This window comes from Drosophila yakuba, chromosome 3R (assembly GCF_016746365.2).
Source record: "Drosophila yakuba strain Tai18E2 chromosome 3R, Prin_Dyak_Tai18E2_2.1, whole genome shotgun sequence".
Classification (NCBI taxonomy): domain Eukaryota; kingdom Metazoa; phylum Arthropoda; class Insecta; order Diptera; family Drosophilidae; genus Drosophila; species Drosophila yakuba.
Genome location: NC_052530.2, coordinates 17961216 through 17976713, shown reverse-complemented (window position 1 = coordinate 17976713; position 15498 = coordinate 17961216). Strand labels below are relative to the sequence as shown.

Here is a 15498-nt window from a genome sequence, read left to right as displayed (position 1 = left end):
AATTGGCCGTGCAAAAGTGATTCAGATGCTTGAGATTCATTATCTGGAATGTAATTCACTTTTCTGGCATTTATGTATTATCTCCGGATCGGCAAACACGTATGTACATATATATCGTGAGCATTTCAAAACAGGAAATGACGAGGATCTGAGCTGGCTTTCGGTTCTGATGACCTTCAGTGACTTGGCCGCCCTAAGGGGATGATTAAAGCACTTGGGATACTGAAAAAATCACGTTTAGGGAATGACTCCCCTTAAAATTCTCATGCAAAAAGTAGTTCTGTATACGGAAGTAAAATATTAACGCTGTATTACAAGTTTAAAACCTGAGCACTTCCCTTACTATTCTCTTTATAGTTTTCACTCATAACTTAATGTGCTCCATATATGTTATGGACTTCTTTTAATACTTTTCATAATCCCACAGTTGGGTACTCAGTTTGCCGGCTTTTATCAATTAGTAACAATAATAAGGCGGCCATTAACTAGCCTAATGAGTGTGAGCCTAGCCCAGGCCGATATTTCCCACAGTGTGTACACTGTATGTGCAACATTTCCGCCCCGCCGACAATGCGACTTAGTTGCCAAAGCTGATTAAGCGGGCGAACTGCAGAAACTTACCATTTCCTGCCGCAAAGGCGGCGATGCGCTCCCTAACCGAACGTCTGGGCTCGTCATGGGCACCGATGTTGCTGCTGCTGTTGCTGTTGCTGCTGTTGTTGCAGCTGTGTGGCAGCAACACATGTGCTGCTGTTGCCGTTGAGTCATGGCTAGGACTTCGCTTCACCATTGTCGTTTTGATCACAGTCTTAAGGCGGCTGGGCGTGGTCGGACGCGCTGCAATGCGGGGCTTAGGTGTTGTTGCTGGTGTTGCCGCTGTCAATGTTGCTTTATCGCTGCACAGCACTTCTGTGGCAGCACCCACAAACTCTTCGGATGTTGCTGCTGCGACTGTTGTTGCTGCTGGCAGCCCACACTCGCCAGTTGTAGTTGCTGTTTCTGTTTCTGTGTCCGTCGCTGTCGTAATTGTCATTTTATTCTGCGACGACTTCGGTGAATCAATTTTCGAGTTGCTATTGCTATTGCTATTCGTTTGGGGATCGGCGGTGTCGGGTAATTTACAATAATTACAGTGCGGCTTGTTGTTGTTGTCGTAGCTTAGTGTATTTTCCTTATTGCTATGTTGCTGTTGCTGTTGCTGTTGCAATTGTTGCTGCTGCTCTTGCTGCTGCTGCTGTTGCAAGCTATTGCTTAGTCTTTGGGTTGGTTGTCGCTGCTGCTGCTGTTGCTGTTGCTGCTGCTGGTGTTGCTCTTGCTCATTGCCACTTTGCGGGCTCTTTGTGACAGCGCAAGTTTTAGTTGCTACTTTGTTGCTGTTGCTGCTGCTGTTGCTGTTGCCTTTGTTGTCCTGCCGCCATTGTTCGGAAAGATTTCGTTGATTCATTAATATCAGCGCCACATTTCCGTCGTTTCTTGAAGCAGCAGCGATATCATTGGCCTCATCATCTGCTTTATCGCCGCCACAGTCGTAGTCGGAGTTGCAATCGTCGTAATCGCTGTGGCAATCTTGGCGTCGCCGCGGCACATCATCAATATAGCTGAAATCGCTATCGACGAATATATTTCTGGCATGCAGCGTGTTCACATTCGACTTGTTGCTGCCCCCGTGGCTCTTGGCCTGCTTCAGATTGTAGCGCCTCCGCTGCGGACAGCAGCAGAACTTCACGATGGATCGATGGAGTGCTGGCGGCGATGTTGGCGATAGTGTTGGCCGATTCGGCGTCGCCGGCGTTGCAATGTCAGCCCATTTCTCGATCAATGCCAGCTCGCGAGCATTGGACATTGTCGTATAGCCATGCAGGGTGATTCTGCAAGATAGTGAAGAGCAGTCCTTTAATAAGTAAAATAACGTTGCAAAGTTGCAAGGTAACAGGATGAAGGATCACCCTTCTAAGTATTAGTATAATATTTCTGTTAATATTCAATTTGCACAACTGTAACTCCATGACACACCTGTCTTGCATATAAACAATAAACTCGACGATTCTCCAAGTGAATCGCAAAGGAAACCATAAATTAATTACACACAAAAACAAAAATCAATTAACCACATTTCTCAACGCGTCTCGGCTTTTCACCAAAACGTTTCCTCATTCCTGCCGCGGAATGGAGTGGATTGTGGATTGGAGCTCTGGAGCTCCGTTGAAAGCCGATTCGCTGCGCACATCACGGTGTGGACTCTGCGTCATGGCAGCGGGAGCCACATCCACATCCATATCCACATCCATATTCGCATCCACATCCACATCGCCAGCGAAAAGCAGAGGCAAAGCCACAACGTGTTTTAATTGCCAGCCGCTTTTTGCGCAACACTTTCCACGGGCACCACTTCTAAGTGACCGCCAAAATGTTGAGCTGCTGTTTTGCCGGCAGAAAGCCGGCTGTCGATGCATGATTAACTGCCCGTGCAGACCAGCCAACTGCAAACTGAAAACAGAAAAGTGCAACCTGCAACCTGCACCCTGCAAGCCGCAAACTGCATTTAATTGCATTCGCTGCATTCGCGATTTTTGGCCGCAGGGCAGCTCAACAGCAGGTAGCCGAAATCTTGCTGATCTCACAAGATCCCAGAGTTCCCCAGTTGCCGTTTGCCGCCCACCGAAGTGCACCCAGCCACTCACTGATTAATTTGTTGTGGCAGGAAGCACACCGGGAAAAATAATCACTAAATGTGCTGTAAGTGTGATTTAAATCAGATTTTAAAGTGCATTGCTAAACTATTTCATGACTTCATAAACTAACGAGAGCTGACCCATTTTGTATATATATTTAGTAGCCTAATGATGTTTAATAGATACCCCGTGAGTTAAGTAAATTAATCATCATATCTCGTATCTAATCCCAATCATTGTTTCTAATATAATAGTTCAAAATATGTACTCTACCTAAAGCACTTCTAAGTGGTTCCTAGAACATTTTCTTTCGGCGAGTGCGCCGCATTGGCATTTGCAATTGTGCCGGTTGCGAACTCGACTAACTGCTACCTTATTGGCCAGCGGGCTTGACCTTCAGCGCTGGCCCCGGCTAAAAGCTTTTCGCCGTGAAAGTTTGCCTCGGAATTCCATTCCTTTCACCACATTGCCGCAAAAGCGTCGCCTCTTTGATGGAAGGGGGCGTGGTCGGGGCTGTCAAACGTTTGACAAATTAATTTCAATTGTTTAATGCACACACATGCCGCTTATCTTTCACTTTATCTATTGTTGCGGCAGAGTGAAAATAAATTAACAATAAATAATTTTAATTATTTCATGAAGATGTCAAATTACACACGCCCTCGCCAAAAAGCCAGGCTCTTTGCTAAGTTTTTTTCAGCTTTTTATATATGTACTTTTTTCTTTTATTTTTTGATTTTAGCCTGGGACCGCGAGTCGGCTTGATCTTTGCCACTTACGGACGGCTTTTGTGGCGGCTTGTGGCACAGCTGCGCGCTCTTTGTATTTATGATTATTTCCCATTTTATTTTATTTATTAAATTTGTGTGTGTTTGCCAAAGCCCCGGGCCGCGGCCACTTTTCGGGCAGCTCTAATAGGATTTGTTGCAAATCGTAGGAGCTGTCCGCGTGGTTGACGGCCAACGTCGTACAATTAAGCCCCCAAACGGGTCAAGCTCCTAGTTGAATTACTCTCACCGAACCAGCCCAGTTTTTATTTTTTATTTGCTGCTTCTCCTTACGAAAAGATACCTTTTGAAAAGCCAATCCAATACAATAAATTATCAAGATATGATACAAAGAAAACAACGAATTATCGGGGACTGACTGAAGAAACTTCATCAATTTAATGCAACTTACAAGCGAAGCTGCCATCAGCTGGGCTACCAACTATTTGTCAAATATTTTAGGGCCATAAAGTCAGTGGGTTGTGCCTCGCAGTTAATCATAAGGCCTGAAGATCAGGTGCAGCTGGGCCAAGAAATACTCTTTATCTGGGCAAAGAGATACCCAAACTTTCGTTGCTTTCGTTGTGCCATTTGGATTAGATCCTCCTTTCCGGGCGCTCCCTTATCCGCCAGCTAATATAGCCCTGCTGCAGTAATCCGGGGCACATATAAACGAGTATATATAAAAAGCGATCGTAAAGCGAGGAACGACATCGGAAACATAAATTAAAATATGCCACAGCGATGACTTTGGCTGCTGCCCCTTTTTTTCCCATCTGCGTAATAAATCCGAATGCGGTATGGATATAAACCGTGCTTTATTTGTGTGTTATTGTGATTTATGGACCTGCACATGCCGTGCTCTTTTGGAGTATGAAATTAATATTGAAAAGCTACTAAGTCCACACTTACGCATAAATTAAAAGTTAAGTAGGTAGGTTGGTAGGCTGTCGTGCCTCCAAGTCGCCCTACTAAGTATTTTTGTAATCCAAAACAAAGACTGAACAAAAGACTCCGATACAAAAACCATAACTGAAACCGATACAAAACAGGCAACATATCTCGGCTTCTGGGGCGATTTTCTCGCATGTTTAACTCGTGATTTATGGGCTTCAACGCCGGCGAATAAACACAACATTTTTGCACATTTGCATTGCAATTTCAATGCATTTGACATCGTAAATATTTGCGAATGCATTAACTCGCCCCTCGCCAATATACGAGTATAGTATGTACTCGTATATAAGTATAAATAAATCGATATGCGCATGCGTGGCACGTAGTTGGTTCGATTGGCGTTTTATTTATGAAGTCTAGACTCTCGATTTGGCGTACTTATAATTAGCATTCGGCCAAATCGCGCTATATATAGGTAGTGCCGCATAACGGTAGCCCGAGTTCTATGAACTGGCGACTATATAGTATATACATATACAGAAATGTAGTACTGCCCGCTGGCGACTGTCAGCTTAGCTAATTGAGGTCTGGTCGAGGCTTAGTGTCAGTCAGTTCGTCACTTTAGCAGGGACCAGCGATCTGGCGATCTGTCCATCTGGCTGGCACTCGAGCAATCGATCAATCAGCCAATCAATAAGTCAATCATATGCACGGCCAATCGGCAGAGTGCATACAAATTGCCGCAATTGTCCATGCCATGGCTTCTCATAAGTGCATTACTCGCCGGAGTCCATGGAGTGGGAAAGTTTCGCTTTTCGTCGCCGATTGCTGTGAAATAACATATTCGATGGATTTAAATACGCATTCGTTTTGATGCCCCCAGATCGGAGGAAAGTTTTCCAGCCCAGGGCCAGGCAATCAAGGCGACATTAGCGTTTGATGCCGATGGCTTTTCCAACCGAAGATAGCAATGCACTGATGGAAAATGTTGGATCATTTTATATGCATTTTTAGTTATCCTTGGTTTAAGTTTACACACATTTATTTGATGGTTATCAATTATTAGCTGTTGGAACTAACCCACACATGTAAAGAATAGTTGCTAAAAGATACTCAGAGCTGAAGTATGTACTTTTATCAAAGGTATTTTTTTAATCAATGCACATAAAGGTTTTTCTTTGTGCACATCTACTGAAGCTGAAGTTGAAGCTTCAGCTATTGCCATTGCTATTGCCAAGCGGCCAGCTCGATTGCCTCGTACGATGTCTATTAATGTTGCCCATTAACCTTTTGACCCCCGATTGCCAGGCTGCAGACTGCAGACGGCAGACTGAAGACTGCAGACTGCAGTGCGTGGTAATGACTCTCTTTCTCCGCTTTGTCTCTTTGGAATGGCTGCTCTCTTCACGCAAAAATGCGCAGGAGCTAAACGCTTTGTTTTTTGGCTACTACAACGTACTACGATTTTTTCTTGGCTTACGAATTGGCCATTTATTATTGGCCAGCTAAAGCGCAGCTAGTGCGCACTGCTTCCAGGCGAATTTGTTGCCAATTTGTTGCGCCACGAAGTTTGTCGTTTGTTCGGTTCGCCCAATTAATTTCCGCATTTCCCAGACCAGACAAACTTGGCAATTAATTTCTGCAGTTTGCATTTCTTCAACCTTGTTGGCCTGACCTTTTGGCTCAAGTGATTCACGCCAACGCCACACGTCAGCTTTTGGCTCTCTGGATTTGGCATCGGTTTCAGTTTTAAGTTTTCCGTTTTCAGTTTTCAGTTTCGGCTTGACGGTCTTCGCCTAACGAGAATGGCCTGACATCCTTTTTTTCTTCTCGTATTTCCTCCTTTGATTCGCTCTAAGTCGGCAATTAATCAAAGCGCCTTTGGCCACGACGGACAGACGGACAAATCCTTTTGTATGTGGCGTATATGGCGTATATGGCTAACGACTGACAACGCAAATGGCTAAAATGACAGCGGGACGTGGTCGCGTCATGAGTCAGCCGATGGGCAACGGTAACGTGGCCAATGCGTTTGCATCTTGCCTCTTTTTGGGCGGCTTCTCCCACTCCCAATCCCCCCCCTCACTGCAACCCATTTCTGCTCGACCCCTGCTCCCACCACCCCACCACCCCACTCACTAACTTGGCTGACTGACAGACTCTGCTGACAGGCGATGCCAAAGGCCACGAACGCAGAGCGGATTGAAGTGAAGGCTTTTTATTGAAATTAACTTGCTTGCCCATTTGTATATCCCGCTGAGTGCATAATAAGTTTGTCAAAAAATTAAACAAACAAGCTGGGAAAGAGGTGGACAAGAAATGTAGGTTCTCTTATAGAGTAAGAGGAAATTAAGATTCCTTGAAAAGTTAATGGAAAGTACATACTAGTATCACTACTATTAAATCCACAAGCTTTCGTAACTCATGATGTACAAATCATGCTCTCATCCACTTTTGCAGTGAAACAATCTAATTCAGTCTGAGCTTGTTTGATTTTATTCAATTTTAAAACTCTAAATGCGCCCGCCAGCGTTTTGATAACGCGGCTCGAGTTTTGCTCGAGTTGCAGAGTTTCAGGGCCAAGGACAAGGACGCCTTGTGCAAATACTCGACTTGGCCAAATGTTTGCCCGGCAATAATTGGCGGCATTATTGACGTTTTCCGATAGCCACTCAATGCGATTAGTTGTGCCAGCATATGTTGTATGTGTGCCCCACCTGCAGCCGTTGTGCGATTGAACTTCAAATCGAGAAATTCAATTGTTGCCCATGCGTGGTCGTGTTTGTGGTGGGGGTCTCTTTGGCAAAGGCCGAGCTAATGAAAATATCATTACGATTTAGCCCAGAGCGTAACAATGAGCGGCCAGTAAAAAACGGGGCTTGGCTGCTTTATTGGCACATGAAATATGATCGCTTCTCGTTATAGCGAGGTGTGTGTGTGTGTTATGTGCTGTGGCACTTTGGTTTTTTTTATTCAGAGACATATGCTTTATTTCTGCTTATTTTTCTGAGGTGCGTGCCAAGCGGGCATTATTCAGGCAGCGCTCAGCGAGTCAGAAAGCTTTGCGCGTGCGCGTCAAAAACGTCCAAGTTCCCTGCACTCCTTGCCTTCTCCACACCAAAGTCTTGGCCAAGATTAAGCGAAAAAGTGCGCAATCTTTGAGCGCAACTCTGAGCGGCAAACTGCTGTCAATTTGACAAATGCGCTGGGCTCAGCGATGGTGACGGTTTTAGCGGGCCCGTAATTAAGCATGCGCGCACATGCATAAATAGCATAAATATTAAGCAAAAACAAAGCAAATTCATTCACCCAAATGTCCAAATGCCCAAGTGCACTCCTCTCGGCAGCCAAACAGGATGACAAATTGCCCGAGTGCTGTGGCGTTGGAATTTGCTTATCGCGCCTCGCATTTGGTAATTAAAATAATGCACAGAAAGGTGTCAAGGACTTTCGATGCCGGCTGAATTTTAAAGAGTGGGCTTTTGGCCACGCCGAACAGCAGGTGGTGGCACGTTCAAGTTGAGTGTGCGGGCTGCCACAGTGCGTATGCGCAATGTTGCGTGTATAAAGGGTGATTTAGACGCTTTTAAAAGATGGAAACTCCAGATAAAACAACATTTTCAGGCAGTTCCAGTGCGTCGTTAATATATAATATATAAAATATATTTGTTCAGTGGTTCTCCAAATCAAAACCTATCTAAAAAGTATATAAAAGTATTTACAAACTGGCAATGCGAGCAGCCTTGAGCTTATCTTGTTCTCTCATTAAGCGAATTCGTAATTTTCGCTAACCCCCAATTAAGCAGCCAACAATTATTTTTCAAGCCCTGTCGCCGAACTGATCTTGTTGGTCTAACAGTAATGAGGCAAGCGGAGCCCAACCCCGTTTGAGTGGCTCAGTCGCAATAAATGTCAACATTTTGGCACGTTCAGCTGGATGGCTATTGGAGTACTATATGTATTCATACTCACACCAGCGGGCACGTATCTAAGCACGCGATCTGCACCGCAAAAGGCAAAACGGTTCAACATATTTGCATAATTTACCTGCAAAGAAACAACAGACACATAAATTAAATATATATTTTTTCGCTGGCAAAACGTAGAGGTTTTTCAAAAACAAATCGTATGGAAATAATATTTTAAGTCCAGGCCACACCTCTTGCAATAAATTGTGTATATATTGCTGTCGCACACATAATAATTAAATGCACTAAAAAATGAATTAAGCACGCTGCACCGACGAACTGCCACGAGATGCGGAATCGAAAACGAAAATGAAATCGAAAGACGTCTGCACTGCCGGCAACTTCATTGATAAATAAACGGGAAAAGTGCTTTGCTTATTCACCAAATAAAAAATCAAGAAAAAATCCGAAAAAAAACCCCACCCGAAAAACTGAAAAATATGTACGCCCTATGGCGGAGCAGCTTGCTGCACGATGCTTCCTGCACAATATGCAACAATTTGTTGCACGTCCGGATGTTTACCACAAAATAAACATAACATATCGCGCGCGCATTCAATTCCCATCAATATCAAAATCAGATTCGAATTTGAATTCGAATTTGAATTCGCATTTGACTTGCGTGCATAACTCGTTACAGTTTTGTTTACTCGGGGGATCAAAGTCGCCAGTGGATTTAATACATGTATGTACGTATAACAGACCCCACCATAATTGGGCCCAATCAATCAGGCGGCCGGTGATTGCTGATCGGTGATCCCATCGATTGAACCCGATGAGCCGCTAATCTGCCAGTTGACCCACATCCCGAGTATCTCAACTGCATCGCGGATGCATCTTGGAATATCGAGTACCCAGCCATTCGAAGTGCAGGAGTGCGCAGGTGAATGCACCCGACTTATTTTGTTTACTAATGATCGCCACAATGCAGTACCGCTAGCTGCATTTTCCCAAGTGCCTCGATTCGTTTGAAGAGTCGTAATTGTTCTCTAAATTATTGGGCGAATGGTCCGAGGGCTTGTCGCCACCGATATCTGTCTGACTGTCTGAATGTCTGTTTGTGGCTTTTTGTGGCATTTTGTACATTTCGATGTCTGTCTGCGGCTTTTGGGTCGTCATAATGAGGTGCCAAACGTAAATATAAACAAGGGATTTTTCCACATGCGCGACACATTTTCGTGCTCCCCCTTTTGACAGCGACAAATGCTGGGTTCTTTAATGAGATTTCGGAAATCTCAATCTCCCAAGGTGTTCGATGCACTCGACAAAATCACATGCTCAAATGAAAATTTTTAAGAATCTAGCATTAAAAGTATAGCACAATTTGTTATATATATGTTGGGAGTTTTTAATAAGTATTATCAAAAATAACTTTAGAAAATGTGTGAGGTATATGAGGTCTGAAGTAGGAAAAACTTGTCGTAAGGTATAGGATGTTCTATACTTCTACAATAATTATTTTCTACAAAAGTAAGCATAGGAGAGTGATAAGGAAAAAGTAAAAATAATATCATTACAGTTCAGCTTTCTTCAGGTGTGGTAAATGTATATTTTCAATGTTAATTCGTTACCATGTAAACCCTTTTGTGTCCCTAATGAGCCGCCAATGTGGTTAACCATCTGAGGTCGTAACTCATTCTTGGCTCTATTGCTTGGGGTAAGAAGAAAAAAAACAAACACAGCTGCTGGCTCCATTGAAGCTCACAATTGTTTGGACACAGTTGCCCCAAAAATGAAAAAAAGAATAAAACGAAAAATGGAAAACCGAAACTGAAACAATTTACAATAAATATGGGATGGGAAAAACATTTGGCATGACTGGAAATTGGGGACGCCTTAGTGCTCCCAATAAGCAATTTGTTTATTCCATTTGATCGAAATTTTTTGTTTTTTTTTTTTTTTGGGCAAAAACGTAGTGCGCTGATAGAATTGTAACAACTGTCGCGGCATAAATAAAGCTATTATGATTTATGCCGACCAGACGATTACGAAACTCGTTAGAATGCCGCAGCCACGGGCCAATGGATCGAATGGATCGCCGAGTGAGGACCGTCGATTATTTGCATGTCTAGCGCCAATAATTCTAAGGCGTGCACTCTGATGATATTCCAAGTGGTTGGCGGCGGCACCACCACCATCCTGCCCCACTCTGCAACACTCTGCACCACTCTGCAACACTCTGCACCACCGCGCCACACTGCAGCACCGCTCAGATTTCGACGTTTTGATATGGCGTGAGGCTATATTGGCAATCTTCTGTGGGCCCATCCATCGGCTCCTTCTGATTGTGAATGTGCGTGGAATTGTAAATATCTGCGACTGCAATTGCAATTAAAAGAAAGCAGGCGTTTGAGGGGTTTTCGGGGCTATCTTCCTTCTCGAGAGGGGACATACGTACGTATACGTATACGTATGTACATACCAGCTGCAAATGCAATCTGCGAGCATGGCTTTTGTGCATGTAAGCGGCTCTTTTATAAGCATCGCTTATCAAGCTGCAACGCCTTGTAGTTGCTGTTGTAGTTGCTGTTGCAACTGCAGCATTTGTTGCAGTTGTTGTCATTGGCAGATGCAACAGTCGATTGGCAAAAGGCAGCACGCAAAAGTGCAGCAAATCTAAAGAAACTGCGGACTTGATGGACGAAGTTTAGAATACCCTTGCATTCACTTGCGAAGAGGAGTGATTCAATTAAAAGAATGCAATACAATATATAGTATTTCCCTACTATATGTGGAAACTTTAATTTCTACATATTTGTAATGCATTTTATTGACCTTTCATTGTGTGCATGGTAATCCAAGTAGATACTACCTCCGGACTGCAAGGGAAAACCAACGCACGCCCAGGCCATTCAAGTGAAAATCAGAGTGAGTCATGGAAACATGGACTCATATGGAGCCGGCGAACGGGAAGGAGAACGAGAAGGAGAACGGCCCACAGACAAAAGCCTCATTAGGTGGGGTCGGTCTACAGGCTGAGAGACTTGCAACTTGCAACTTGCAACTTGGAAGTGGCAGAAGGGAACTTGCAGCTCGGTCTGGCGATCGTTTCAATTTCAGTTTCAGCGTTGGCGTTGAAAGCGCGTCGAGCACTCCTCTTTAACTACATAGTTACAGTCATTGCAGGATCCGCACGATCATCATTATCGTCATCATCATGTTGCGCCCATAAAGCGAATTATGCCATTTGCGTAAATTATTGTCAAGTGGCCCCGGCACACTAAATCATAGAGATGCCAGGCTCCTGATGCCCGATACTGCATAGTGGATACTGGATACTAGAGTTGTTTTTCACGCCAATCAAATGGTTATGGCTTACTCTTAGCTCGCTTTTATTTTTTTCTGTTTGAGTACATCGCGGAAAAGGAGTGAAATCAAGAGTTCATCGGAGGTGACCCACAAAATGTGTGGTTAACGATATCCCTGCGAAGTTCATATTTATTTTTGCGATGGCCTATTAAAATGTACAACTTTATAACTTGTTCCACTTTTGGCGTGCTTCATGTTCTCGAACTGCGATGCTGCTGGCTCCTTCGAACTTTCTTATTAAGAATTATATATGCAGCCATAATGAAAAGCCATAAAAAATGATACTTATAAGAGAGCAGCTCGTCGCTCCCCATCCTATGGCACATTTGCCACATGCATATGCAGCTCTTCGGCGCAAGAAGAATTTGACCCAGAAATTCAGAAATTGAATGGAAGTTGCAGTTGCAGTAACGCGGAAGTGTTCTTTTTTCTCTCCTTTTTTTTTATTTTTTTTCTTGATTTTTACTGCGGTTTATTGCCGAATACTGGAGCTTCTGATGCTGAGATGTGGCTGCCTTTCAGCGGGTATAAATAAATTTAATGACTCAATTTGTAATGAGAAATGTGGGCTGTTTGTTTGCACTGATCGCCCGAGGATCGCACTCGTAAGCTCCACTTGCAGATTTTCGCCATAATTCTGCTTAAATTGAACGGATCGCGCTGCTGTGTTGGTTTTAATCAAAGGACCATTCAGTGGGGAGGAACATTCGGTTCCACTTAAATTTAAATAAATTACATAATTTAACGTATCTTTGCCCCCAGAAAGGAGAGTTCTTTGTTCTCTCGCTTGAGAAATATCCAAAAAATATGCAAATTCATGTCGATTCCTTGGCGTTGACATCATGCTTAAAAACAGGTTCATAAATTGCGAAGCATTAATTTGGAATTCGGAATTTCCCTTTGTTTAAGTAAGCATTATATGCCTTTTTTGTAGGTACAGCAAAAACCACTTGATTGCAAATTGTAATACAAACACAGGCCAAATTCTTGGGCTTTTAAATGTACGAATTGTACGAAATTTATGACAAGAGTGTCAATAGGCCGTAGCACATAAATGCTGTTAATTAACATTTATTGTTTGCTGATATACTACACAATAAGATAAATAGAAAAAAAAAACGAATGGCCAAATAGCTGGGAAACAACAAAAGAGTCTTTCTGGCCATAAAACGGCATTCAATTTGCTGGCAATAAAACTTTATGAAGGTTTGTATATTTTTGCGCATTGTTTGCTATTGGAAGTGGAACTCGAGCGTTTTAGTCGTGGGCGATTTGCTAAAAGCGATGCTAGGCACTAAAATATGTTTTGTAAATCCCAAAGAACTATTCTCCTTCCTTTCAACTGATAAGTTAGCCGTCTTTGTTCGCTCTAATCAGCGAAATGAAGACTGGCGACTGGTAATTAACCCAGTGCATTTTTGACCGCTGCCCGCTGCCCATTGAGTGCGTACAAATTTGTATTTTTATGGCTCACAGAACAATTTAAAGGACTGACAAACCAAATTGATATGATTGGGGCAATGGAAGGGGGCAGACTCCATTTCTTGCGGCTTCCAGTCTTGTAAACAAACTAATTAAAACTGACACTGACGGCGGATGACAATTTACGCAGCTGTCTGGGAACAAAAAAAGGGAGTGCTAAGCTGGCTTTCCTCCCTTTGTTGCAATCTGCTTAATTGAAATGTTGCACGCACAATTGCCCAGAGTCCAATGGCTGCACTGCCTCAAAGATGCGACATTCAAATGGGAGTTGAAACTCCCATTGAAAATGGAAATGAAATTCAAGCAATTATTATTTAAATTGGCGGCAACAAATTGGCTAATGAGGCATTGGCAACATGTTGCCAACAGCTGTTGCTAGCAACACATGTTGGCCACATTTTCCAGCCAGCAAATAAATAACTAAAAAAAAAAACGAAAATAAGACGAAGAAAAACCAGCAGCCGCCACCAAGTTATGACTCTAACATGCCAAATGCAAAAATGCCAACAATTTGTGTGCACACACACCTAGATGCTAAAATGATGATGACGGTGGTGCTGTTTTCTGTGGTGCGGTGCCTTGGTGGTTCAGTGGTTCGGTGGTGCTGCTGACAACGACGACAGTCAGTCTGGCAAGACATGCGAAACGTGGGCAAATAATTATACATGGATACCCCCAACCAGCTCTCGATCTGGTCGGTCTCTGCTATTTTTTTATCTAGCTGCCATTGTAATTGTTGTCTATTTGGTGTTGGCTTTTAGCGTAAATGCAAAACAACAATAAGCCACAATAACAGCTGTCGATCAGGCCTAACCCCTTGATAAACATTCAAGCCTTTGTAGATCTCGAAATATGAGTGCTAAAATTCTGAGTTAAAAAATAGTGTAGCTACTGATTTCTTAGCTATCTAAAAACATTTGTTAGAAAATATATATATACACTTTTAAATCAGAGAGTTTCATGAAACACAATTTGTTAAATGTTTTTCAACTGTTTTAATGAATTAAAAATAATCTGCCTTAAACAGAATTTAATATTGCACCGAACTAGTTACATAAAAGTCCGCCATGCTTCTAAAGGGTTAACTGAAAATTGTTACACATTTTTGTTATTACCGCCCGTTGTTGCTTGCTGTTTGCCGTTTGCTGTTGGCCCCGAGCTGACTTCCAAGCCCAAGCGGTGACAATCATAATTTTTCATAACTCAACCGGTTTGCGGCGAGCCCGACTGACGTTTTATGCTTAGCTTGCTTGTCTTTTGCTGGCGGCAGTTTTGCAGCATACGAGTGAGTATACAATGCGGGACGCCAAGTATTTGGCGCAGTGTACACATGCCGCGCATGCGCAGTGTAATGTGCGCACAAGTGTCGTCGGCGTTGGCGTTGGCGTCTCTGGGTTTTGGCCAGGTCCGCGGAGTTGGCCCAAACGACAGGGGGTTCAGGGGTTCAGGGTTCAGGAACGACGTCGTGCTCATTGCACAAAAGAATAATGTGGCATGTGCTCGGCCTGTAATTACCTTGCCTCTCCAAGTGCCACAGCGGGATTGTGTGTTGGTGTCTTGGAAACAAAAAACTGGCTCTCGTAATTAGCCGTATATTTTTTTTTGTTTTTTTTTTTACTTTGGTTTGCTCGCAATGAAGGGCCTTGGGCCGGGGCATTATTTTTATTTTTTTGATTTGCATAAAGCGAGAGATTTATGACTATAAGGCGGCATTTCTTGAATATCAAGGTTGGGTCTATAAAAGCCTTAACAAAATAAACCGATGCCTGTAATAAAATTGGGCCAAAATAAAATTAAAATTATCAAATCGATTTTACTTTTTTTCAAATGCGCAAAGTTTGTTCAATGTATCGTTTCATAGACACAGAAATTGGTCTGACATTTCGAGAGCATGTTTCAGTTACAAAGTAAGAAACCGTTTCGATTTATTTTATCTCCGGCCGCTTTGAAGCATCAGTAATTCTTTTGGCTTGGCATTTAGGCGGTTGTTATTTCTTTTTTCGGTTTTTTTTTTTTTTGGTTTTTGTACATCTGTGAAATGTAGACGGCGCAGAGCAGTCTATAATTTTCAAACATTCAAGTGCCCATCAGAGCAGACCAGGCAGACCCATTTTTCTTTGGAGGCTGTCTTGTGAAAGGAAGTTTGCTGCTTAGCTACATTGCCACATTACATTGCCAAAATGCCGAGCAACTTGACCAGCAATAGTAGGAACTGCAACTGCAACGAGTGCAGCAACTGCAGCAGCAACATTACCGGCAGAAACAACAGGCAGCGGCAGCAACATGAAAAACTATTGCAGCTGCAATTACTCGCACTTCAAAATGCCAACATTTTGCACAAAGAGAATTTTTCGTTGTTGTTTTCCCAGCGCCTGCTGCTCAGCCAGCAAACAACAACAACAG

At 43.2% G+C, this 15498-nt stretch overlaps 1 protein-coding gene across 2 annotated transcripts in view; it reads right to left on the bottom strand.

Annotated features, from left to right (window-relative positions):
• LOC6537312 (stAR-related lipid transfer protein 13) overlaps positions 1-15498 on the bottom strand; it is a 92833-nt gene that overhangs the window by 40438 nt on the left and 36897 nt on the right. For both annotated transcript variants that reach the window (XM_039376480.2, XM_039376479.1), the window contains one exon: positions 622-1868. In XM_039376480.2, the coding sequence (XP_039232414.1) occupies positions 622-1843 (1222 nt within the window). In that variant the 5' untranslated portion in view covers positions 1844-1868. The remainder of the gene's footprint in view (positions 1-621; positions 1869-15498) is intronic.